Below are 27,672 nucleotides of genomic sequence, written 5' to 3'. Positions count from 1 at the left end.
AACATTAGCATAGTATGCAAAACGTGCACCCTCCGTTCTTCATTGCGTCATCGGCACCCACGTTCACAGCATGTCTTTCCCTCTCAGGTTTCTCATCATTGAAGATCTGTTGCACACAGGACAGTTTGCCACTGGAAAGTGCTTGAAGCCAGTAGTGGCTCTTAAACTTTTGCCAAGTTTATAAAATATGCTTTGCTGGGCTCCCCCTCCAGAGTTCTGAGCTGAGGTGGCACTTACCAGGACCTACAGTGTAGCCTTTTTTTTTTTTTTTTAATGCCATCACACTTTAGAAACCTTGTTTGTGAGTCTAACATTCTGCCAAGTGTTTATGAACTAGATCATAGATAAATGAAAGCCAAGATACAAAGCTTAGTGAGTACGGAATTAAGCTTGAGAACAGGCACAGTGGGAGCAATCTCTTAAATGTAACTCTGCGATTGCCTTTGTCTGCGTGTACAAGGCTATTTCTATCATGGTCAGAACAGACAGTAGAAAGAGGTTTATGAACATGGAGAAATTCTCTCCGTAAAGGTCAGTATGTGACTCACTTGGATTAGCACAGTACTTGGTACTCAGTTGATATAAATGAGCATGCTGGTTCTCAAAATGTGAGGTAGATCGCTACTTCTGTTATCTGCATGCCTCTAGAGACATCGAGTGATTAAATGACTTTCCAGAGTCATAGGGCAGATTAATAAGAAACACCCAAATTAAGTTCAGATCTTATTATTTTTAAGTTAGTTATTTTTCCCTAGTGTATTGTTCTCTCCAAGGATAAATACAGTACTTTATTGAGGATCTGTGCTTAGCAGTACTTGAAATTTACAGGCTTACATCTATAAAATGCTATCTTGCCATCAGTTGGTTTGAAAACCTCTGTCTTTTATATATTGCTGCTATCATGATTTCCATATACTAGTACAATATCAGGCTTTGGGCTTTCGTCTAAAAAAATCTTTACAAATTGAGCTAGCCAAGTAAAAATTTATGTAATCCTCTTCTAAAAATTCTTCTGTTTGTATACCACTTAGCCACTGAAAGATTTTTGAAATAGAAAAAGAAAGGCAGTCTCAATACTCAAGCAGGGATCATGAGTTCTAGGCCAATGATAACCTGCTTAATAACCGCAAACACCCAAGGGAGAGAGCAGGAAAGGAATGTGTGTGTAGACTGAGAAGGAGAAGCTATGGATAGACATGGGGAAGGCCTTGGGAGACGACTGGAAGTAGAACATTGGTGGGTCTCACACACTGAACCTCTGAGAGAACTATCAGGGAATAATAAGAATATTGCCTTAAGAGCCCCACGAATGATACCCCAGTGACAGCTACCCAGAGTTGATTGTTAGGCCTAGAGAAAGACAGAGGAAAAATGAAAGTACTACTGTCCTGTAGTATTCACGGGGTATTGATTCTAGGACCTTCAGCAGATAGTGAAATCTATTACTGTTCAGCTGCTTTATAGAAATTGGCAGGATATTTACATGTAACCTACATACATCTCTTGAACACTGAATCACTAGATTATTTAGGATACTCAGTATACTGAAAAATAGAATTATTGTTCTGAGTTTGAGGGTGGTCTGGCTATAACACCCTGCAGATCACCAGTGTTGATCAAGCTGATCTGGCTCATGAGCAGGTGTGTATTTCTTCTTCCTTCTCCACATACGCATCCTGTCAGTAGTTTTTCCAGTACAGCAACCTCTGTTGGTGGAGAATAGGAGAGAGAAGTTAGAAGGTAAAAGCAACCCTGAAGCTGAACCAAAGATAGTGAAGAGCTCTTCACCCTCCTTGTGTCTACCTTGTTACGCAAAGGCCTACATTACAGTCTTCAGAGGCACGCTATCATCCAGTTTTCTTAAGGGAAATAAAGAATACATTTTTAAAGATGGGTGGGTGGGTGGGTGGAGGGATGGAGGAAAGATAAAAAGCCTCACTGAATAAGGAAATGAGCTTAGAAATAGGTACGATTGGAATACGACATATTAACATAACTCTGAGTTTGCCTGTGTATACAAAACTATTTCTATCATGATCATAAAAAACAGTGTAAAGAGGTAAAAGAAAAGAATTTTTATTGAATTTGGTTAGAATGAAAGCAATAAGATTTAAGGATCCACAACTGAGTACTGACTATTTGAAGGTAAAATGGTTGAGTATTCCTCTCAGTATATTTCCAAGGGACCATAACAGGACCGAATGACACTAGAAAGAAAGCATCGGGTCTAAGCCAGTGCACAGAAGTGGAGGGACTTCTCTCACAGATTCACCAATCCTGATTAAACGCGCAGAGTTGATGATTTTTTAAATGCTTTTATATCCTTGAGAGAGAGTATTTATCTGATAATCGGCAATTGAAAAGTTTTGTGAGGAATTAATTAGCTTACAACTAAGCTAATTGGAATTAAACTACTTTTAGAAAATTTCTGGCTACACATTACTATGGAAAAACAATTAAGCTAATGCTGATTTGCAAAAAGAAGACTTTAAAACAGGGCCAGGATTTTCACTCAGTTCTTGCTGTGTTGATGTCAGTGGTACCATTTTAACCAAATTCTCTCGCTAAATCCACTGACATCCTCCTCCTTCAGTTGCTCATTCAGTGTGCCGTACCTCTGCTGCCAGCATCACTGATGCGGTCACTGGCTGAGGGGTCATACTGATTGATGTGGGTCAGGGCACACTGAGGTAGGGATTCAGTGCAGAAAACCTAACCACTCATTTTAATCTGAGTCCACCTTTAAATTTAGATGAGGATAGAATTTAAATAACCCTGTGACTGCTACCACCACAGACCAACAATTGTACCTGGCACACATGCTCTGTACCCTGTCCCTAATGCCCTGATACAGGCAGAACATGAATAAAGGTCCTAACTGGCCACTGGCAAATAAAAATCTTCCTTACAGGGGTGTCCTCTATATTGAATGACTGATAGTTAAATCAGTTTTACTGTGCCTTCTATAATTTGGACTCGAGACAGAACAAGAATAGTAGATGCAGGAGCAGGAAATGCAGAGTAGAGTGACACATTGAGAAGCCCAGAGTACCACCTCCTCTGACAGTGAAGACGGGGCTGGAGTGTATGCCTTCAGTCATCTGGGGAGGTGTGCAACCTTTGTACCTCAGCACGTGATTGTGTTTAGATCGTCTTCCAGATATATGACATAGCATTTAGCATATATTAATTACTGGATGTGTATTCAATAAATGGAATAAGCTGCACTGAACTGGCCTATAATTTAGTGTATTATTCCCTTTGTTTAGAGAGAGCTGTAGTTTAAAAAATCTACTTATCTCTTAAGCTCACAAACATTTTAAATTATTCTTTATTTAATGTTTTAGCTTCCTTTCGAGGAAAAAAATTCCTCCAAAAACAATTTACTATGGTACGAGACACATCCTCTCCCATTGAGGCCAGACAAGGCTGTCCATTTAGGGGTATGGGATCCACAGGCAGCAGGCTCAGGGACAACCCCTGCTCTAGTTGTTGGGGATTCTGCTGTTCATCTGCTACATGTGCGCAGGGGTCCTAGGTCCAGCCTGTGCTCACTCTTTGGTGGTTCAGACTCTGGAGGCCCCCAAGGTTTCAGATTTGTTGGCTCTGTTGATCTAACTGTGGAGTCCCTGTCCTCTTCTGGTCCCTCAATCTTTATCCCAACACTTCCATAAGACTCCCCAAGTTTCATGAAATGTTGGGTTTGAGTCTCTGCATCTCTTTCTCAGAGGACAGTTATGCTAGGTTTCAGTCTGCAAACGTAATAGAGTATCATTAATAGGGTCATCAGGGATTGTTTCTTGCCCATGGGATGGGTCTCAATTTGGGGCAGTAATGGTTGGCCATCCCATCAGTCTCTGCTCTGTCTTTCTCCCTGAACATCTTGTAGGCAGGGCACATTTTGGGATGAAGACTTTGTGGTGGGTGGGTTTCTGTCCTTACCCTTCCATTGGGAGTCCTGCCTGACTACAGGATGTGGCCATTTCAGGATCCATACCCCCCACTGCTAGGAATATCAGCTAGAGTCACCCCCATAGACCCTCTGAACCGCTTCCCATCTCGGGTTTCTGGCACATCCTAGAGATTGCCCCCCACTCCCCACCCAGCTGATTTCCCTTCTCTATGGCCTGCTCCTCCTACATATGATCTTCACCCCTGCCCTGTTCCCTTCCCCAATACCCCAGTTCCCCTCTTTCATCAACCACTGATACGTGTTTTATTTCTCCTTCTGAGAAAGATTTAGCCATCCTTCCTTGGGCCCTCCTTGTCATTTGGCTTCTTTTGGTCTGCTGACTATAGCTGATTATCCTGTACTTTATGGCTAATACCCACTTATCAGTGAGTAGATACCATGTGTGGCCTTTTGGATCTGGGTTATCTCACTCGTGATGATATTTCCTAGTTCCACCATTTGCCTGGGAAATTCATGATGTCCTTGTTTTTGATAGCTGAGTGGTATTCTATTGTGTACTCTCTCAACTCTGTGCTTCTTTTTGGTGCTAAAAATTGAAATCTGCTGTAGGTTTCTCCATTCTCTGAAATGATTCTTTCTTCATACTTGTGTGAGGAATTACTCTAGTTCTTCAGAAGTCTGTACTTCCATCTCACAAATGTTGGTAAATTAAGTCCAAAGGAATCTGCTGAGGTCCCCAGTTTAAATGTTGACTTTAGCATTCCAGATAAATAACTTGTGCTTACGTTGTTTCCAGTACTTTGTTTTTAAGATTAACCTATACTGATAGAAATTACTTGTTCTAGTCACATACTCACCAAGAGCCCAGTAAGAGAATCCCGTCCTGGAGTGGTCGTCCGATCTGGATGGAAAAAATGGTAATGTGCAGGGTCAAAGTTCCACACACATTTGCTGTCCACTCTTATGGCCGACCAACAATATGTCAGTACTGCAAGCGGCTGCTGAAAGGTCTCTTTCGCCAAGGAATGCAGTGTAAAGGTAGGATTGCTTACATTCCTGGTACAATTAATGTGTATTTCTTATAGTAAATACAAGTTTAAAATATCTAAGTTTCAGTAACATTTACTTAAAAAAAAGTTCTTGTAGCTAGGTTAAAAAAGAAAGGGGGAAGTGTGTGTGTGTGTGTGTGTGTGTGTGTGTGTGAGAGAGAGAGAGAGAGAAAGAGAGAGAGAGAGAGAGAGAGAGAGAGAGAGAGAGAGAGAATAACTATATGATAAAATCATGTTACTATTTCTCAATTAAATTAAGTATAAGATCACATGTTGATAAGTAAAAAAAAAAAAAAAAAATGTATGTATGCCATAGATTAGGCATGAAGTCAGAGGAGACGAGCTACCAGAGTCTTTGTTTCATACAAATGGCATTAGCATCATTACACAGAGGAAGAAGCTTATCCCTGGTTAAGTGACTAAAAGGTTGGAAAACTATTCAGTGCCATTAGAAGTTGAAACTAGACTGTTGCCTAAGACTTGAGTTCTTAGAGCAAGACACTGTTTGTGAGTGATTTTAAGGAACTGTGATCATATCTAATTTTACCTGTTTAAATAATTTATATTTTAGATTGCAAATTCAACTGCCATAAACGCTGTGCATCCAAAGTACCGAGAGACTGTCTTGGAGAGGTTACTTTCAATGGAGGTAAGATTATTTATATTTTTTTAGCTTTTATAAAAGAAAAGATCATGACTGTACTTTCTGGGTAAGGTTGTTTACATATTTTATTTCACTGACTTTGTATAAGATTGTCTTCTGCCTTAATAACTAAGCAGAATACAGGGGCCAGTGACACAGCACATGAGTGTTAATGCCTCCATCTTTCCTTTAGCCATCTTGCTACTCTGGCCTCCAGGATCCAGGGATGCATATTGACTTCCAACTCACTTCTAAAATCCGGCTGCCATCTTTATTCCTTATTCATTGACTTTTAAATGTAAGAGCAACCTTCTGCGGTGATTGTGATACATGTCTAATACACAAATACATTAAGTAATTGACCTGAGAATTAGGTCCAAGAAGTGACAGAGCTAGAATGTGAACCCATGTCTGGCTCGTTAGTCTGTCTTTCTCTCAAACAATCTCTCACTCTCTTCCTAAAGATAATAATGCTAGTGAAGTTATTATTTATTTCTGGTAGGAAAGAATAAAAGCATGTACTGTAGGCTTCCAACATAATCTCCCTTAATAGTTTATATGATATAAGTTATGTTTTAGCAATAGGATGATTGAAAATTTAACTCCTTGAATTTAATTAACATTTTCTGTATATTTCTTTCATGGTTGTCAGTTGTCTTGGGTCTGTTTAGACTGATATTAAGGACCATAGGTGAAGTAGTTTATAAGCAACAGAAATTTATTTCCTATGGTTCTAAAGTCTGAGAAGTCCAGGATGCCAGCAGATTCTGAGTTTAGTGAGACTCTTACCTCCTAGTTCATGGAAGACACAATTTAGGTACATGAAAACATGCTAAAATGTGTGAATAAGCTCTTTGGGGTAACTAATGCAAATCAATTCTAAACACCATTACCTTAAAAGGTAGATTTAATAGACAGGTTTTGGGTGAAAGATAGTTAACATTATTGTTATAGTATTAGTTTTTCCATATGCCTAAAGTCTTCTCTAGCTTTATAGTTTACACGTTTGTATTTTTGTGCTTTTCTACCTTTTAATAAATGGATGTAAAATACTATGTATTCTTTTTAATGTGCAATTTTTTGGTTACTTGTGAGTTTGAATACTTTTCAAGTGTTTGCTAGTTATATGTGCCAACTTCACCCCCACCACATTGTCTCTTTAGATGCTTTATTTTTGTGATAATTTGACATACTAATCCTTTTTTCATTTATAGAGGTCATAAAAACTTGATAGTATATTTTTAGCAGCTTTGCTGAGATACAGGTTGCTTGTTTTATAATTTACATACTTATATTCACAAAGTTATGTGTCCCTTACTTTATCTAGGAATTTTCATTCTCACCCAAATTATATACTTCATATTCCTGTTCTCTTCTCACTTTAATTGCCTCTGGCAACCAGTAGACAACTTTCTACCTTTATGTCTGTCAGTTTTAGACATTGAACATAAATACAGTCATACAATCTCTATGGCGGCTTGTGGATGTTTTCTTTTAATTAGCATAGTATTTTCAAGAGCCCATACACATTGTAGCCTTTGCCAGCATTTAGTTTTTCTTATGGACAAATAATATGGCGCTCAGAGAAATAAGTGCATTTTATTACATTTTATTGCAGTTACCACCAGTTAGTAGATGCTTGTGCTGCACCTGCCTTTGGGGTTGTTAGAATGATGTACACTTTAGTATTACTTCTCTGTGGACATATGTTTTCATTTCACTCGGGTAGATACCTCGTATAGAACAAGGTTGACCAACTTGGTACTTACCATTTTGAAGACCTGCCAGACTTCCAAAGCCACTGCACAGGTTTACTGCCCATCAGTATTTAAGTAAATGCTTTGTCTTTTATTATTGAATTGTAGAATTTCTTTAAATTTTCTGAATACAATTCCCTTATCTAATGTTTTTTACATATACTTTCTCAGTGGTAGAGCACTTGCCTAGAATTTGCAAGGCCCTGGATTTGATCCCCAGCACATACAAAACAGTAAGAAACAAATAGACTCCCTTACCTTGAATCTCAAGGATATTTTTGTCAAGTTTTGAAACTTTTTTTCTAGTTAACTTTAAGACTGATCTGCTTAGATGTATTAATATTCTATTACTATTAAGCTGTAAGTCTTTTAAACCTTTCTTAGAGCCTTCCAGTCTGGGGACAGATACAGACATGCCGATGGATATTGACAGCAATGATGTGAACAGTGATGGCGGCAGGGGCCTGGATGACTCAGAGGAGCCGTCCCCTCCCGAAGACAAAATGTTCTTCCTCGACCCAACCGATCTCGATGTGGAGCGAGATGAGGAGACTGTTAAGACAATCAGGTAATGGACCATAACCTGCTGCCAAAGGCCAGGGCAGGTTAGAATCTTCTTTTAGGGAAGGTGGCCTGTCTTTAAATGGAATTTTAAATGTGATTTAAAATTTAATTAAATCATGGCTAATTATTGCATGAACCACAGTATTTCTGAAATAAATTCTATTACCTTTGCTATCAACTCAAGAAAGCAAGGGAATCTTTACTTTCTTAAAAAGAAAAGGGCTTTGTTTAAATAGAGTCTGTATAAATTATCTCACTGTGGAGCAGCTACCTCAAGGTGTCCATTTTAAACCATTAATTGAAGCAGTCTGTTTCTTCACACACACAGGTTGCCAGGTGGTAATCCAGCAGTGAAGAATATATTCCTGGGATGCCTGCATACACATATATCTGCATGTTTTCTTCAGCTGTTTATAACCTGATTTTATTTATTACACTGCTTAACCTTTTTAATACCTATAAGTGATTTCTCTTAACAGTACTTTTCTCTAATATGATTGACTGATTTTGAAATTTGAGCCATGTGAAGTTGAGTAAACCTGTTTTGCCTTATGAATTTATTTTTCTGCCTAGGGCAAGAAAATTCCTCAACAGCAAACTCAAATGATCTCATAGGCTCCAAATCATCTGACTGGAAGATTCCTTCTGCTCCATCCATCATCTCCCCATCCCCTCCCCATCCTCTCATGTGTGGCCATGTCCTTCCAGAAAGATCGTGACAAACACGATTAGTCACAGTATTACAGTAGTTTGATAAGTTCACCATAAATTAGTATAACAGAGATAATTTATTTTCTTTTTAAGTCATTGTCTTCCCACAGTACCTTGAAAAACATTAGCTCAGCTATGTTTCAGAAACTTGTTGAGGTATGATTTTTAAGTAGATACTGAAAGTATTGATCATAAATTTTAAATATTTTCTAGTCCGTCCACAAGCAATAATATTCCCCTGATGAGGGTGGTGCAGTCCGTCAAGCACACAAAGAGGAAGAGCAGCACAGTGGTGAAGGAAGGGTGGATGGTCCATTACACCAGCAGGGACAACCTGGTCAGTACCACGTGGGTGTCAATGTGCCAGGAAGCTGGGAGAGGGCTCCTACTGTCTGCGCTTTTAAAGTTAAGAATGAAATATATACTGACATTAAATACACTACAGCAGTGTGCAAAAGCTATGCTAGAACGATAGTCCAGATTCAAAAGGAGCATCAACGTAATGACTCAAAATATGATTATGCTGAAGATGGCATGAATTAAAATAGCATGCGAATAGTCATACTTGGTAAGGTAGGAAACAGTTACTTTAATGTGTCTAAACAGTGGAAATGTACCTATTCTCATGGGTCGGTGTAGCAAAGAAAAAGAACTGTAAAGTTTCAGGAGGACAGAGCAGAGGAAGGCTCAGCAGAGTGGAGTAGCTGAGAACATTGGCTTCAGAGCTAGCCTGTCGTAAGTCTGTTGGTAAAACTGTAAACATGCTACAGACACTAACTTGTCTTCATGCCTCAGTTTCTCTGTCTGTGAAGTCTTCATTATAGTAGTAATAACTTACTCATACATCCAAATAAGCTAATATATATGAGAAGAGCTTAAGGCAATATTTGGAATGTAGTAGCAGTCAGTAAATCAGTAGCCATTAAAATTTGCAGAATATTTTCTAGTAATCCTTTCTAGAATAATGAGTTAGATTGCTGCAGTACTTAAATCTCTTTGGAAAAGTTCCTTTGTGCAGAGGTTGGCAGTTGACAAAGAAACTCACACCTAATAGAGCACAGAGACTGCCACTATACCATACCTCCTCTCCCACAAGGCTCAGGGGCCATTGCAGAGATGGGCAGAGAGACTGAGAACCAGAGTCAGGAGGACCACAGGGAAACTGTCTTCTGAACATGATAAGGCTGCTGTGCTCACGAACTCAGCAGCTATGGCTATCTGCACAAGATGAAGCCAGTCACCATTACAGTTGGGAAGAGGCTCAGAAGCGTCTGTTCCTACCTGAGGGCTTCTGGAGGAGGGAAAGTTGATCTTCTTTGAGGATAAGGTTCCTAGTAGGTCAGGCATGCATAGATGGCTTCATACCCAGGAATTTGTAGATGGCAACAGTTAGAACCTGAGTTATTTTTTAAAGGGACATAAAATTTGGGTGTTAATATAAGATCTGGGCAAAGTTAGGGGGAGAAATGGGGATAAAAATTATCAAAATACATTGTATGCATCTATAAAATACTCAAAGAATAAAAACATTTTAAAGCATATGAAGTGTTTAATATATTTAGCGGGTTTCAGTAAAGTTTTATATGATGACAGCAGTACAGATTACAGCTGTATATTTTTTTCATTTGTTTATAACCCATGTCCTTTCAACACGAACATAAATATACACATATCTGAGGGTTTAGTAGTATGTCTCATGATGGATAATGCAATACTATTAGGGTAACAAATAGACATTTTGGAGGGGGAAATAACCATAACATAAATACACTTCACATGTAACAAAACTAAATGGTTTCAAGTTAAACCAATGGAAGAAACATTTGAACAGTTGTTTTATAAAGACTTTGTGTTGGAGAGCGGAGAACCATGTACTAATGTCATGAGAGAAATTCTGTGTCTGGCAAATCCAAAAACAAGCAAATGACAAACTGGAAAAGTATTTTAACTTATACTTTCAATACAAACTAATCAAGAGTATGTGAAAAAGCCAACAAATTGATAATAAAAAAGATCATAGCACAATTTTAAAAAGCAAATTAATATGAAAAGAGATCACAGAAAAGGGAAATAAAATTACTCTTCTACCTAAAGTGTGGTTTTGTTTATAATAACAAATATCAACTTCAACTTAGACTGATATAACAAGTTGGTTGGTTAGTTGATTTTTGCTACATCAGAGATCAAAAAGTTTAGACAGGGTCTCAGTCAGTGGTTCTCAGCCTGTGGGTCACATCCCCTTTGGAGGTCAAATGACCCTTTCAAAGAGGTCACCTAAGAACGTCAGAAAACAGATATTTACATTATAATTTATAGTGGTACTTATGAAGAAACAACTAAATTATCTTATAATTATGGGTCACTACAACATGAGGAATTATAGTAAAGGGTCACAGTGTAGGAAAGTTGAGAACTACTTGTTTAAGTAGTTAACCCTGTGATTGTATCCACCCCAGTGGATAAAGCTATAAATTAGGACAAGTCTTATTTAACACTACCAAAACAGTCTTTTTTATATTTTTTTCCTATATTTCTGAGAATTTTATATATGTATACAGTGAAATACCATATCTACTCCATTTCTCTCCATGTCCCCCTAGCACATTACCATTTGAATTTCATGTCTTCTATGACTGTATGTGATAACCACTAAGTTAGTGAGTACTACAGATGAATGCCTGGGTATATGGCCACCCAGTGGAGGATGAAAACCTACCAGTGGCCTCATCTTAAAAAATAGAAAAAATGATTCTCCCTCCCCCAGCAACTGTCCACTCCTCATTAAGGGGTGAAGCCTAAAGATCATGCACTCCACCCATGTCAGGATTTTGTCTGACTTGATTTTGTATAGGTCTTATGCAGGTAACCACAGCTACTTATGAGTATATGAGTTCATTCCCTGAATATGGCATCTCACCGCTCCCTCCTCATCTGGCTTTCTGCCTCCTGTGTGATGTTGCCTGAGCCCTGATGATGATGGGATAAATATCAGTGTCCCATTTAGGACTGAGCACTGAGTCTTTTATTCTCAACACACTGAACAATTATGTGGCTGTCCATGACAAAAAAAAAAAAAAAAAAAAAAAAAGAACAAAACCCTCTGATTTAGTTAGAGTGCAGTGCAGGCCTGTCAGCTCCTGGAGCTGGGGAATTGCAGGAGTGTGGCTCTGGAGGCCTGCATCCAGAAAGCTGCCTGTATGTACCAGGAAATGGGTGAACAGGAAAGGCTGAGGCCTGAGAACCCTTTACCTGTTCACGCTTGGGGAACAGCTCTGTGTTTATTTTTTGACAACATCTAGAAATTTAGCATAGAAGTAAAGTATGTAAATCTATGCATGTGAATAATGTATAGATATTTCTGTGTATATACATAAATTTGTAGAAAAGGACCCCTTAAAACCTAACAACATACTTCACTTGGATAAGTATAAGAAATGGGATATAAGTCACTGTGGGAGTGATATGTTTCAATAGATTTCCTTTTTATATTTTGATATGTTTAAACCTTGTTATTCAAATCTACTCAAAATAGAGAAATGGTTAGTAAAGGAAAAGTGTAAGTATGTTCGAAGAAAACATTTTTGAACCACATTTTCTGACTTCTGTTTTTAATAGAGAAAGAGACATTATTGGAGACTTGACAGCAAATGTCTAACATTGTTTCAAAATGAGTCTGGATCAAAATATTATAAGGTAAGGATTTTGCATTTTATTAAATGTTAAAGTAATGTGATACTGTATTTTCTGGCTTCAGTAAAGTTTGATATGGTTAACTTCATTTTTATGTGAATGTACTTATTATGACTGCCTAATAAAGTGTATAGAGGTCATCATTAATCGTTAGGTCCTTGTTGGAACATCTGCTGTCCACTTCCATTACACACACACCATACACACCAAAAAAAATCCTATTACTTGGACTAAGCATTAAATAATAGTTTAGGCCAGTATATAGACTAGAAGGAATGCTTAAGCAACCTAATTTATCTTTATTTTACACACATTGCTGTCCATTTATGTCTGTGTGAGGGTATCAGATCCCCTGGAACTGGAATTATAGACAGTTGTGAGCTGCCATGTGGGTGCTAGGGATTGGGCCCAGGTCCTTTGGAAGAACAGCAGGTGCTCTTAACTGCTGAGTCATCTCTCCAACCCCAAGCCATCATCTGTGCTTGCTCAGCATAAGGTTATCACTTCCAGAAGAGCGGTCACTGGAATTACAGCTGTTGAGTGGGACTGACAGTGAGTAGACAGGTGTTGGATGTAGAGGCAAACTACTCTCCTGAATGTTTTTCTCATTGTGTGGGAATGTATGAATGTTTGTGTGTGTGAACATGCACTTGAATCTGTGCACACACAATATATATGTGGAACCAGAGACAGATGTCAGATATCTTTCTCTGTTATTGTCCACCTTTTAAAATTTTTTTTCGAAGTATAAGATTCTTTTTTATGCCTGAATGTGTTTGCATGTCTGGTGCCCATAGGGACAAGGAGAGGATATTGGGTCCCCTGGAATTAGAATTACAGGTAGTTGTGAGCTGCCACGTGGATGCTGGGAACTGGACCCAAGTCCTCTGCGAAAGTAAAGTGCTCTTAATCACCGAGCTTCTCTCCAGCCCCTCCACCTTGGTTTTTAGGGTAAGCCTGGAGCTTACTGTTTTGGATAGAGTAGCTGGCCGGTGAGCCTACTGAGACCCATCTGTCCCTGCCTGCCACTCCAGCTCTCAGGATCTGACAGGTCCACATATTTGCAAGCACTTTACACATGCCCTGAGTCCCTAATACTCCGTGGTCTGGCTACCTAATCCATATGCTATGTACTGTGTTGGTCTTAGTGGCGGTCATAAAAATGCTTATCTTTACTTCTAGTTTATTTAAAAAATAAATATGTATTTATAGTTTTTCAACATTCAACTCTTTTACTACAGGAAATTCCACTTTCAGAAATTCTCCGTGTATCTTCGCCACAAGATTTCGCCAGCGTTTCACAAGGCAGTAACCCACACTGTTTTGAAATCATCACTGATACTGTGGTGTACTTTGTTGGTGAGAACAATGGGAGCAGCACTCATAACCCTGTTCTCGCTGCCACTGGAGTGGGACTTGATGTAGCACAGAGCTGGGAAAAGGCAATTCGCCAGGCCCTCATGCCTGTCACTCCTCAAGCAAGTGTTTGCACTTCCCCAGGTCAAGGAAAAGACCACAGTAAGTGGGAACACCTTGGTGGCTTTGCTTTATTTTAAGCATTTGTAGATAGACCTGTGTGACTGTGCTTTTTCATTCTTTGCATTTTGTATTTTTAATGCTTAAGTTTTGTCTTTAATGGCCAGTACCATTAGTTAATACCTTTGTGAAGTTATGCTGATATTATTTACACACACACACATATAATATAAAATGGCTCCAGTATATATTCACGGCTAGCTACCGTCATCTCCTTACATTTAAACGCTGCATCTGCCAGCCTGCTGTCAGATCTGAGACAGTATTTTTTTGCTGCTCTACAGTAGTAGCTACTGTGGGATTGTTAGTGTTGAGTGGAGCCAGCCTGTAAGACAGAGAACAGTGTTACAATGATTAGCAGCTTAGAGTCTAGGAAATCTCATGAGATTCAGAATTAGTATTCAGGGCTTTTTTTTTTTCCATGCTGACATATTACTGTGCTTACATTATAATCATAAAACCTGTGGTCAAATGATGTTACTTTTAAATGACTCAAGACAGGAATTTAAAAAATACTGAAATGGCCGTGCTGGTACATGCCTCTAATCTCAGCACAGAAGAGATAGAAATGGTCAGATCTGAATTAGAAGCCAGCCTGGTCTGTCTGGTGAGTATCAGCCAGGGCCAAAGTGACATCCTGTCTCAGGAAAAAAGGGTTGGGTGGAGTGTGTATTATTATACCAACAAAACTTTAAACCTAAATTGAATGAACATTTAATAGTGAAAAATTAGAGTATAGCATCTTATTGGAATTATGTTTATAGAGAATTATAGAGAAACATCATCATTATAATAAATTATAAATATATTTATAAAGAGAGATAAGTATTAGCCACTTTCCAAATACAGTTTTTCTCGGTTTACCTATGTTATTTTATGCAATTGTTTCATGCATTATATTAGGCCTAAAACTAAAATCCAAATCAGAAATAATAAAAGCTATTTAGGGGGAGATGAATATTTGAATGTTCGGCAGTAGCAAAATGCAGTACATAGATACTAAGGAACGCTTTACTGGGGAAACTGAGATATGGATAGGAAAAGCAGAGGCTTCATAATAGAAAGCTTGATTTGGAATTTGGACTGCAGTCAAGGGTAGGATAGGCAGAGGTAAAGAAAAAGGTAGAGGAGGTAGTGCTGCTTTCATTGGGAAGAAAGGTATATTCAAGGTGTGAAGGATGTAATCATCGCATTCTTTTCTACATGCTGGGGAAGGATGGATAGATGAATGGTTAACAGTATTTAAGCTCGGGGCAGTTTAGACAGAACTAACATTTAATCAAAACTAAGAACCCTTTCCCCAGAAATATTAGAGACATATGTGCACACATTTTATTCTTAACTTCCAAAGGCTTAGTTTAAAAGTCTCTAAGGCAGAATGGTAGAGTAAGAGGGAGATGTGGGAGTTCTACACACAGTTCCGTGGCTCACTTTGCTGCATGATCTTGGACTCGTAACTCGCATCTAAAGTGTGGGGAATACTAAATACACATAGTGACTTGGCAGAGTGCCCAAGACTTAAGTGCTGTTCCTATTTTGTCTAAAACTGAGAGAAAGTAAAACTGGATGGATCCAGATAGAAAAGGCAATTGAGAGAAAAGAAAATAACAAAACTAGAAAAAAACCACTATACTGTACAGGCTTTGGCAAGCACAGTAATTTTGCTGGTATGCCTTTTCTTGATCCGTCTTAAATTTTTAAATTACTTACAGGGTGTACTGATATGCTCCTTTAATTGCAGCACTCCAGGAGGTAGAGGGAGGTGATGTCTTTGAGTTTGAGGCCAACATGACCTTCATAGGGAGTTCCAGGCCAGCTGGATTACCTAGTAAGACTTTGTGTCCCCAAAAATTAGAAGATTTGGATGACTTAAAATAGTTTTGAATTGACTTAATATTTTAAAATAGAGTTTCTCGTGTGTGTGGGGGGGGGGTTGTGTATGTGTTGTATGTACCTGAGTATACCTATGAACCAGAGGAGAGTATCAAGTCCTTTTCTACTATTCTCTGCTCATTACCATGAGAGCACTGAAACGGGATAGCCTTGGCTAGACTGACTAGCCAGCAAGCTCTCAATCCTTCTCTCTCTGAACCGTACAAAGCTGCATAAGGCCATACTAGGCCTTTTAAAATAGATGCTGGGGATTAAACTTAGATCCAAATGCATTTGCACACTGAGCCATTCCCCAAACTGTGTTACTTATTTATGATGAAGAATTTGCTTATATTAGTTCTGTCTTGTGTTTGAATATGTGCAGTTGTGAAGGAAATGTCGTATTTGTTTCTCTGAGTTGTCTTAAATGTGTTTGGTCTTTAATAGCTGTTTTTTTGTTTGTCTCCATGTTTCCCCTTTTCTTGTTACTTTCTTTGTTTACCACAGTATCTCATCAAAACTTTGTAGGAATATGTCGTCTGACTTTAGGCAGTCCTCAGGATACATAAAGGGTCCATCCTATCTCAATCCTGGCTTTGCCCTCAAGAAACCGTTGTCAGCAGTTTACAATCAGTGTCTTAACTGGGGAAGGATTTGGGAGGGTGGGAGTCCATACTAACTTCTACATTGTTTTGTTTTTTTTTCTTTTACAAAATATAAAGTCATATACTCTGGGATCTTTGTCATAATTTCTTTTACCTACTCTAATACATAAAAGGCATATTTCAGTACCACTACGTAAATTTATCTAATTTAAACTTTTTAATGAAAGTAATGAATTTTTTTTAATGTGCATGGGTGTTTTGCCTGCATATATGTCTGTGTACCACAGATGTGAATGGTGCCGCCAGAGGCCAGAAAAGGACATCGGTTCCCTTGAGACTAGAGTTACACGTGGTTGTGAGCCACCCAATGGATGCTAGAACTCGAACCAGGGCCTCTGAAAGAATGGCCAGTGTTCCTAACCACTGAACCATCTTTCCTGACACATGTTTTTCTAAGTTTTGAAACAATATGAGCAGTATAGAGATATAAATATAGTGGTCCTCACACCCCAGCCTGTATCACGCACCAGGTGTAGTGTTTTTTAGTTTTCAGTCAATCACTGGTACACTACAACTTGGTTGTTCCTCTTTTGCTCCTGGCAGTGCTGGTATTGAATCTAAGGCCTCACACTTCACACATAATAGGCAAGTCTCTAACCCTGAGCCCTGCCAACAGCTGCCCTAAATAGCACGTCATGTCACAGATATACTTATTACTTACGTCGATGTGTCATATTCTATTTAGTCAGTTTCTTGCTGATAGGTTAATATTGTATATAACATTTTAATGCATATATTACCTATATTGATGTATTTTTAAGTTTGATAAGCTATAGATTTTCAGTAAATAATATTAAGTTGTATGCTAACCATTTTGTGTTTTTTCCATATTTTATTCTTAAATTTTACAGAAGATCTGGCTACCAGTATCTCCGTATCTAACTGTCAGATTCAGGAGAATGTAGTAAGTAATACTTTTATCCCATATGTGCAGAGTGGATAATTAAAATAAGAGAATTAATGTGAAGATCTTGTCAGGATTAAGTCTATGTCCCCAAGTGTGGGAACTGGACCCAGGATAGGTGAGAGGTGATGGAGTCACATGACAAATTCTGAATCTCCGCAGGAATCCGACCCTGGAGAGCAGCATCAGGGTGTAGATATGAATTTATTTTGCAGTGCATATAAGCTTATATTCAGTGTTCAAGCTGAATCCCAAGTCTCTAAATCCTTGGCTATCATATCTAGCCACACTGTCACCATGTCCGAATGAAAAGCCTGCTTCATGAGGTAACTCAGGTTTGGGAGCAGTTCCATGAAGACAGGAAAGTAACCACCACCCTGACCTGTTCCTTTTGGCTATCTTACTAGTGTTCTGGGAGCCATCTTAGATCTAATGCAATGTACTTCAGATCCAGACTCTCTGAGGAGTTGCAGGAGCCTGTGGTACCTTACTTTCCATCCCAATTTTTTCTTCACAAGATTGACCTCCACATTCCCCACACCAAATACTGACCAGCTGCTTAGCTCAGACACTAAGCTGAACTTTGTAGTGATGATGTCCCTAAGTGATTCTACTTCAGGGGAGAAGCTAGGGTAGGGTTTTTATCATTATTTTATTTTATCACAAAAACTGGAATTTCTCCACTTAAAAGAGCAACAGCAGAGTATTACAGTGATGGTCTAACCTCTGGCATTTAGTGAGGCTATTCCATCCTGACCCACAGAGAGAGCTTCCTAAAAAGAGGTCCTCCCAAGTTACACTCAGAGGATGAAGGGGGTTTGACACAGCCTTGAGGGAGTAAGCTGGGAGACGGGTTATGGAGGTACAGGAGCAGAATGAGTACATGGAAGGATGCAGGAAACGGGGTGAGTAGATTCGGTTTGATGACTGTGTCTCAACACATTACTTTTATAGTAGTGGAGTAAACCTTTGCTGTAAAAAGCCAAATATTAAACAATTACATGGTAGAGTCTGCCCAGCTTTGCCATTGTAGCAGGAATGAGTGTGACTGTTGTAATATTTGTGGCCACTGAAATTTGAATTTTATAGTATACTCAAATACCACAAATATACAGTAATTTTAAAAATGTAACCAGAGAAAGAGCCAGGGCCATACTTTGCCACCTTTTGAATCAGACTGAAAGAACAAATATGCTAAAAAAAAATTTTAATGTTCTCTGGTTTAAAAAAAAAAATCTCTTTGACTTGGTTTGAAGCTATTATAGTTTTCTAACATAAGATTGAAGTAGAGAGTGAATTTCTAGTCCATTAGAAAGAGATATGACCTCTATGTCTTGTGTCCTGGTGATAACTAGAATTAATTCCATATTAAGGAACATAAAGAGAATTCCAAGAACATGAGAGAAAATATCTGAATGGTCCCACATGATCCTAAAGATATATGGCTAAGAAGAAAAAAGGTGTAGCTTTGGCTTCATTTATCTTGAAAGGCCCATGTCTAATTTGATTAAAACCAAAATTTGTCACTTAAAATTTGATTGAGTTTGATAAGCATATGCAAATGGTTCTAGCAGCCTTTAAAGTCTTCCTTACAACATAACAATACACACACGCAAACACTGGTCTTTGTTTCAAGGCTGAAGCTTTGGATCTATTAAATGAGCTTCTCTTTCACCAGTCACACACATAATGCAATTCTGGTACTACACGCTCCAAGTTAGTGCTTGAATGTTCTTCAAGCAGCGACTAGTAACCCAAAGGGGGTTGGGGGAATACACAGACATTGAGTGACTTGTATTGGAATTCCCAGTGTGAATCCAGGTCTTTATTTTGGATGTGGGTCTAAGTGCACATGTATTTGGAGAGTCCAGGGAAACCTCAGACATCGTTCCTGTTGAGCACCTTCCACCCTGTGTGGAGTGAGTGTGTGCGCATTGTCTCTCACTAGTTTTGTACTCACTGACTAGGCAGGCTGGTTGACCAGTAACCTTCAAGGATCTGCGTATCTCACCTCCCTACAGTGGAATTAGAAACATGAAGCACCATGCACATCTTTTTAGAACTAGGTTCTGGAGTCAAACTAAGGCCCTTGCACAGCAAGCACTTCACCAGCTGAGCTATCACTCTAGCCTGAGTATTTTATTGTTGTTTTGTTTTTATTTTTTAAATCAAAGATAATAGTCTCCTTTTTGGTAAAACTTTGTTCTTGATTTTTTTTTATACATCAATACTAAATATGAGATTTGTTTTCAGCTCAAAACATCTTTTTCCCCGAAAGTTGGTTGGTTTGGTTTTATTTTGAGATAGGTTTTACTGTGTAGACCAGGCTGGCCTTGAACTCACAGATATGCCTGTCTATGCCTGGGAGAAATGCTAGGATTAATGGCATGTGACACCACACCCAGCTTCTAAGGGTCTTCTTAAAAAATAAGTTATATTTGCATATTTAATCATAGTGTAAGACCAGGCTAACATTCTTTAAATTCCAGAAAGCCTATGCTTTATAAAATATTTTGTGCTTCATAAATGTTTTTGCCTCCAACGTGAAACTGAAACTGTTTGAGTCGGAAACATTGGTGTGCTCAGAGGAGAACACTGTGCTTGCTTGCCTTCTCTAGGACATCAGCAGTGTTTACCAGATCTTTGCAGATGAAGTGCTTGGCTCTGGCCAGTTTGGCATTGTTTATGGAGGTAAGCAGTTTCAGCTTTTGTTACACAGACTTTCTAACTTGGGAACTTTGAAGATGGCTGCCACTCTTGGCTCACAGTTCTGTTAAGTGCCCTTTTCCTCAACAGCTGGTTTGCATCCTCTCAGCCATGTCCTTTTCTCTAAAACCATTTAGCTTCTGAGTCTCAGAATCTTGGCATCTGCTCAATTAAGGTAGAACTCTGAATTCCACTGTTCGTAGGCTTATTGGAATTAAATAAAACTAAGGTGTCCATGAAAGAACTCCATAAGCTGTGACGTCCCTTGCTTCCTCCTTCAGTCACTCTTGGAGTGAAGCTTTCAGAAAGTCGGCATAGGGTGTTAGCATTAGTACATTCAGAAGCCTGCTGTCTGTGGTCCGTGTCCGTTGCTCTTAGAGTGTGCAGGCTGTTACAGTCTCTGCTTGTGTGACCTCCATTCTAATGACAGTTCGATTTTATTTCTTCCAGTCATGCTTGCATGCCTCCATATTTGCCTCTGCACCTTTCCCCACACTTTGTTCCTTTCGTTAACGGGTTTGTTTCCAGCCTCATCTGAAGGACTTCTTCTACTGCAGGGGTTTCCAGTCTCCCTCATGCCGTGACCCCCTCAATACAGTTCCTCGTGCTACATAGACCCCCAGCTGTAAAATTAGTTTTGTTGCTTTTTTATAACCAATTTTGCTATTATGAATCATAATGTAAGAATCTGATATACAAATGATCTTAGGTGACCCCTATGAAGGGGTCATTCGACACCCCCCAAAAGTGTAGTGCCTACGAGTTGAGAACCACCCCTCTAATGTGTCTTCTTGCCATCCTACTGCTCAACTGAATAACTGCATTGTGCCTCCTCCATGTCCCTGCCATATGGTGGGCATCCTCCTGCCTCTAACACTGGGATTCTCTCATCTTCCTACTGAACTTTGAGGGTAGCCTTAAGGATGTCTGCTTGGAATTATGCCTCTCCCAGAAAACGTGTAGATTTTACACATGCACAAATCTCTGGTTTGCAACTTCGGGTTTGTTGGTTTTAGACTAGTGAGATCTCTGGAAGACCTACCTCACTGAGGGAAGAGTAATTGGTTTGAAGTACTGACTTACCAAACACGCTCTGTTTGTCTAGTTTTCTAAAGTAGTCAGAATTTTAGGGCTGTGTCCTTGAAACAGTTGTAATTTTCAAGTTGATAAACAGTAGAGAGTAAGTCACAAGCATGTTAATGGAGCTAAGAGATGTACCTGCTGTTTTCATCTCTTGAACAGTGACCCCTCTTAATAAATACAAAGTAACTAATTTGTTTTAATTAATGAATGAGATACTGTTATATACTTACTTTTTACATTGAATATAAAGGTCAGGTGATTGAGATTTTGCTGTAATCACTCTGCTGACATAGTGAACCTAGAATAAAATTCATTAGTACATTTTTTATATCCTGACAGTCTCCACAGACTTGGTCGGGGCAGCAGTTAAAAACTGTCACTTACTTACCGTGGTCTGTTACTTTTCAGCACGTAGGCACATGAAGGTGCTACGACATTTTAGGTCATGACATTGCCTTTATAACAGGCAGTACTATAGAGGAAAGCATCACATTTCTTAAGAGTGGGAAAGAACACGAGCAAAAGAAAAATGCAAGAGGAAATACATAAGAATTTTGTCTATGGACAGCTTCCTAATGCAGCTTTTCTGTCATATGTAAGCTGCCAGTTAATTCTCTTCTATTCTTTAACAGGAAAACACAGAAAGACTGGAAGGGATGTGGCTATTAAAGTAATTGATAAGATGCGATTCCCCACAAAGCAAGAAAGTCAGCTCCGGAATGAAGTGGCTATTTTACAGGTAAAACTTGGCTCATACAGCCTTGAATTTTGATTTGTGAGACTTTGAATGAATATTTAGATGATGCAGACAATGATAGGTGTGGGGGGTTGTTTGTATCTTTTGAATACTAAATATTCTTTTATACTAAGATTATAATATATAAAGTCGAGGGGCTGCTATGCTTTTATTTTGTGATGCTAGTTGGATTGGAGTCTTTTGTTTCTGAGTGAAATCTCTAAAAATAATAAAGGGAAATTCAGTTTTAAATCCTTGAAGGATACTGATACTTCTGTATTTTTTGTCATGTCATTTTATTCATCAGATTCTCAGATATGATATAAATATGCTAGTTACCCTAAAAATAAACACAGATTAAAACAAATGTGCCTTTTAGCAGTAATATGTTGTTCTGTTAATTCAAGGTTCTCTGTACTGCATTACTTCATTAAAAGTTTGGTGGTGTTTAGTTTTGTTTGATTGGGATTTTTGTGGTTTTGGTTTTGCTGAAGCCCGGGGTTGCTCTGTAGCCCAAGATAAATCTCATGCTCATGGTGGTCCACTGGCTTTAAATCTCCTGCGTGCTTGATTTCAGACACATACCACCATTCTCAACTTACCAAAGCATATCTTAAATATACCATAGTAAGATGGAAATCACATAAAATCAAGCACTTATGTTTTTCGTTTGACCTACTGTTTTTATCTCCTTTGGGAATTGTCTAGAAGGTAAAACTTAGCTTGACTGTTTTATCTTTTGGATGTTGTAAGTAATAATAAGATTGCAAATACCCATCAGTTTCATTGTAAAATGTTGTTTATTCTCCTGTATGCAGTTGTCATTTTGGAGGCCTATTGCCTCTGTCTTCTAAGACCTAGTCTTAGAAGCTTCTAGTCTCTAGTCAGTCTATCTAGGTCTAGAATGTTTTCAGCCTCTGAGACTTGCTGTTGAGTCAGCTCACCCCTTCTAGTTCTTTCTGAATTTTGTCTGATTCAACTCAGTTGTTCTGGCTCAGACTCCTCTCCAAGATGACTGATTCAATCTGACTTCCCTCTCTTGCCCTCTCCTGAATAAATTGCTGTTTGGCCTCAAACTAACTCTAGCAATCTGTTCTAATCTTCTGACTCCTTCTCATTCTCTGGCTCATTCTGTCTTTACTTGTGTCTAGCTTGTTCTCTCTTCAGTCTGTTTCTGTAAAACTTTCATAGCAAAACTGCCTCTTTCTCCCTTTTTTCTCTGCACTGCACTCTCTGAAGTACCCTCTCATTTCTCTGTTCTCATAAGAGTTTGGCATAAGCTATTCTGTCAAATCTTTCTCTGATTTGCCACTTTATCTGCCACTCAATTAGACATCATTTTTGTGCATGGATGCTTCCTTCTACAAACTAACTTTACCTTCATTGTTTGGGATGAAAGATGTGTACTTAAGGGCTGAGCCCCACTACAACTAGAAAATGGGGTTTCCAGTAAATAACGAAATCTCAGTGTGATCAAATATCCTGCAGCAGTTTATTGTGTGGCTTTTGCATGCTATTTAAAAAATATCCATGTAATAGTTAATGCTCTCAGACCTTCTCCTGCTTGTGCATGAGAGTAATATAACCTATTGCATCTACAAATGTCAGTGGTAATGTTTCTTACATTATTGTTGCTAGTAACAATTACTTTATGTTTCCAGAGGAATGATAATCTAAATTCCTGACCAGTCCATCCCTAGGCTCATATCAAACTTGCTTCCAACAAAGTTAACTTTAGGTAGAATATTAACATAGACTCTGTATAAGAGTGTTTTGTTGATGTTTTTCATATTTAATTTTGAGATCTTGCTGTCCAACTAACATATAAAACAATAAACATAAATATCTTCATGTAAGTATTGATTTCTTCTTGGTTTTGATCACAAACAGACCTAGTGTGAATGTTTAACTTAGGAATTTTCAGTTAATGCACACAGTGAATTCTGCTTGTTTGTTCCAGTGTACAATAGGTGTCTTTGGGTGTCTCTTGACACACTGCTTTCATAAAAACTTATGTATTTGGGGGACAGAGTTTGTGTTTGTGTGTTTGTGTATGTACAAAATTGTGCCTTTGGTTATCCCTTGACAGTGTATCTCAACAAAATCTATATGTGTACATATTTAACGATGAACTTTAACATGCTTTGAATGTGAGATAAAGTATAGTGTGAACTTGTATCACAAGTGCTATATTAAAATTTACTGAAATTGGTTCCATAGGATTTAGTCAGTGAACATTCCAGATAGACTTTTCACATGGATTGAGGGTCACCTCACTATCGTTTACATTCCTGCTGCCATTCTACACACACACACACACACACACACACACACAATCCAGGGGTTAGTTCTGTGTTTTAAGAGGGAGGTATGTAAAAGTAACATAGCTAACCTAAGCTAAAGTACAAAAAACATCTTGCAAAGAATACATAACAGAAGATATGAGAGACAGTCTCTCCCTCTAGTACTTTCAGTATGTAATTGGGAAAATTACCCATGATTCTTGTTGTAGTTTTTTTTTTATATGCTTTTAGTTTACTTTCTAAACTTTATTAGTTATTGTTACTGCATATATACATGCAAATTTATGAATACAGTCTGCTGACTTCATCTCATGTTGCTCACGTGTGTTTAGGGCTCTCTGATTGGGATTGCAGCTGTGAGGGGCTCATCCCTGGAGCAGACTGACTCCCTCTTAGCAGTCATTGCCAGTAGCTCTTCATTTAGGGGTAGGCCTTCTGAGATTTCCCCCATCCATATTGGCATGTTAACCTGGTGATGTCATTTTACAGCTTAGGCAATTGTACTATTGAATTCCATGGGTTCAGCTTACCTGTCACATGTAGACACTGTTGAAACAGGCTTCCTGGACTTTTGGCTCTTTCACAATGTTCTGACCCTTCAGTATAGGGTTGTGTTGTAGGCGTGTCTATTAGTGTTGAGTACCATGGTTAGTAGGTCTTTGCATTTGGACCCATTGGGCCTTTCTGTTACTAGTTTTCGTCTAATGCAAAAGGAAGCTTTGAAGAGGGGTGAGAGTCAACTGTTTTCTTTTCATTCTGTATCTTCATAGAATCATTGGAGCTTTTTAGGTGGTTTCATGGTAAGATTAGTTTTCTACTGAAGTTGATCATCCAAATATCCTTCCACTCCTCTTCAGAATCTGCACCATCCTGGGATTGTAAATCTGGAATGTATGTTTGAAACCCCAGAACGAGTTTTTGTAGTGATGGAAAAGCTTCATGGAGATATGTTGGAAATGATTCTGTCCAGTGAAAAAAGTCGACTTCCAGAACGGATTACTAAATTCATGGTCACACAGGTATTTTAATTCTACCTTTAAACCAGTAAACCTAAGAGAAGTAAACGGTCCCATTTTTTATATATTGGGAAACTAAGGATCGGTAGCCTTAATGAAAGCGAAACAATAATACTTTTAGCTATATCTCGATTAAATATAGTAGAGTTTGAAATTAGTATACACTTCAAGAAGTCACACTGGAGTTTAGGTGATTTTCTAGGCATTAGAAAAACAAAAAACAAAAGAAAGCCCTTTGCAGGAATAGGATCACTTTTAAATCCTGTTTTTATTTTATGTGAATGAGTGTTTGGCCTGCATGTATGCATGAGTGCGTGGTGCCTGTGGAGGTCAGGAGAGGTCAGACAGCTGTCTTGCGGGTATTGGGGACTGAAGTTGGTCCTCTGCAAGGACAACTGATACCCCCACCCTCTGTGCGATGTGTCTTCTCTCCAGGTCGTAGGTTAGCATGTAGAGTCAGGGGTTTCAGGGTGTCGTTCATACTTGTTTGTCTGTTTGCTTTGCTCTAAGTTGCTCCTCAAAACCTTTTTCCTAACAGATACTTGTTGCCTTGAGGAATCTACATTTTAAGAATATTGTGCACTGTGATTTAAAGCCCGAAAATGTGCTGCTTGCGTCTGCAGAGCCATTTCCTCAGGTGAGACGTTCTCAGAACCTGATTAAGAAGTATGTTTGAATTTAAAACTTTCCCAAAAGTTCCTCCTGATACGAAACAGAGCTCTGCATATATACCATTGTAGTCTCTGACTGCCAGTTTGAGTCAACAGCTGAATCATTTAAATTCAGACTTTATTATTATATTGCTGGTATTTATTTAACACATTTTCAGACTTAAATAGGTCTCAAGAAACAAACTTTGGGATTCCTTTGGGGGGGGATGAATGGAGGAGTCACCAAATCCAGTTATGTCACAGTACATTTTATTCAAAGGATGTGTATCATGTGACATATGCTAGAAACAACAAGCAGCATTTGAATGTGCCGCCAACTCTGTTCTCCAGCATTGCCTGCACTATGGCTGTGCACACACCAAGTCCCTGTCCCATGTACAGTTCCTAAATCACTTTGTGGATAAGAGCATAGCCTCTGGGAAGTACTTAGCATTTGCCTGTTGGGCATAGCTGCAACCATCAATAACCAAAACAAAGTGTCCTGAGCTTTGGTAAGCCCATACTTCCAGAGAACATAGTAGTAGTTGTGGTGATGTTCACGTGTGACCTTATTCAACTCTAAGCCAACTGGAATAGTGGTCTGTCACATTGACGGCTCAGAGGCTCTCTACTGTTCGCTGTCATCTAGAAATCTTGTTTACTTACCTGCTGATAGTAACATCCTTGTCAACAGATACTCTTAAGATTAAGCAAAATGAAGGATGCTTCAAAATACTGTAGCTTATTCTTCTTGTAGCAAAACATTTAAAGACTTTTATGTCTAGACACTGAGGATTCAACACTGAAACACAATATTTCAGAAAATAGAAAAGTCACAGTTCTATAGAGTCACGGAGCTTATGAGATGTCTCTATTTTAAGGGAATTTATTGTAATGACTCTGAGTCTAACTAACCCAAAAATGGGCAGCTGTGAATGAGAAGTCCAAGAATATAGTAGTTTCTCAGTGCCACGAGGCTAGTTGTTTCAGCTGGTCTTCTGTATAAGCTGGAATCCAGAAGTAGGTTCCTGCAGATGTGCTGGGAAGTAAGGTATGACCCAGATTAAAGGTGTGTCCCACCATTACTGGATTTGGAATTTGGCTTTGTTCTAGGCTGACCTTGAACTCAGATCTGCTTGCCTCAGTCTCCTAGGATTAAAGGCATGGGCCTAACACTATGCCTCAAGATATTCAGGTCAGAAGCCTGTGTCTTCTAGCCTCAAGATCTAGATCACAGGTGTGCCCTCCATTTCTGAATTGTAGCTTATTCATTGTTTTTATCAGCACTGAACTCACTCCTCACGCTACTGTAAAATCACAGAGCTACAGATGTCTGCCTGTGGGGAAAAGGCATGTCAGTGTGCCTATCTACAGCTGTTTATGTATAGTCAGCACCTTTGGTAAAGTGCACTGAGCACATCTACGGACAGGTATTGATACAGTAATTGATAAGCTTTTACATATTCAATTTCCAGGTGAAGCTTTGTGACTTTGGATTTGCCCGCATTATTGGTGAGAAGTCGTTCCGGAGGTCAGTGGTGGGAACTCCAGCCTATTTAGCGCCCGAGGTTCTCAGGAGCAAAGGCTACAACCGTTCTCTAGATATGTGGTCAGTGGGAGTCATCGTCTATGTGAGCCTCAGTGGCACCTTCCCATTCAATGAAGATGAAGATATAAATGACCAAATTCAAAATGCTGCGTTTATGTACCCACCAAATCCATGGCGGGAAATCTCCAGTGAAGGTAAAAGAGAATTAAATTTCGGGTTCTCACCATTAGTCTGAAATCTTTGTGATCAAAATCATCCTGAGTCAGTACCAGTCTTTGGGCACTCTATTGTATTTAGTGTATTATTATTCATTTTCATTTTTGAG

At 38.8% G+C, this 27,672-nt stretch overlaps 1 protein-coding gene across 1 annotated transcript in view; it reads left to right on the top strand.

The window, feature by feature from the left end:
• The window catches only part of PRKD3 (protein kinase D3), a 74,615-nt gene that overhangs the window by 41,728 nt on the left and 5,215 nt on the right, over positions 1–27,672 (top strand). Inside the window, exons 6-17 of the mRNA XM_080914474.1 lie at positions 4,759–4,951; positions 5,534–5,611; positions 7,747–7,930; positions 8,851–8,974; positions 12,253–12,330; positions 13,569–13,845; positions 17,252–17,304; positions 19,923–19,995; positions 21,726–21,832; positions 24,990–25,151; positions 25,687–25,785; positions 27,274–27,541. Coding sequence (XP_080770600.1) covers positions 4,759–4,951; positions 5,534–5,611; positions 7,747–7,930; positions 8,851–8,974; positions 12,253–12,330; positions 13,569–13,845; positions 17,252–17,304; positions 19,923–19,995; positions 21,726–21,832; positions 24,990–25,151; positions 25,687–25,785; positions 27,274–27,541 — 1,696 coding nt within the window. The remainder of the gene's footprint in view (positions 1–4,758; positions 4,952–5,533; positions 5,612–7,746; positions 7,931–8,850; positions 8,975–12,252; positions 12,331–13,568; positions 13,846–17,251; positions 17,305–19,922; positions 19,996–21,725; positions 21,833–24,989; positions 25,152–25,686; positions 25,786–27,273; positions 27,542–27,672) is intronic.

The sequence above is a fragment of the Micromys minutus genome, assembly GCF_963924665.1.
Source record: "Micromys minutus genome assembly, chromosome: 3".
Classification (NCBI taxonomy): domain Eukaryota; kingdom Metazoa; phylum Chordata; class Mammalia; order Rodentia; family Muridae; genus Micromys; species Micromys minutus.
Note: the sequence above shows the minus strand (reverse complement) of the source record. Positions and strands in the feature narration are given on the sequence as shown.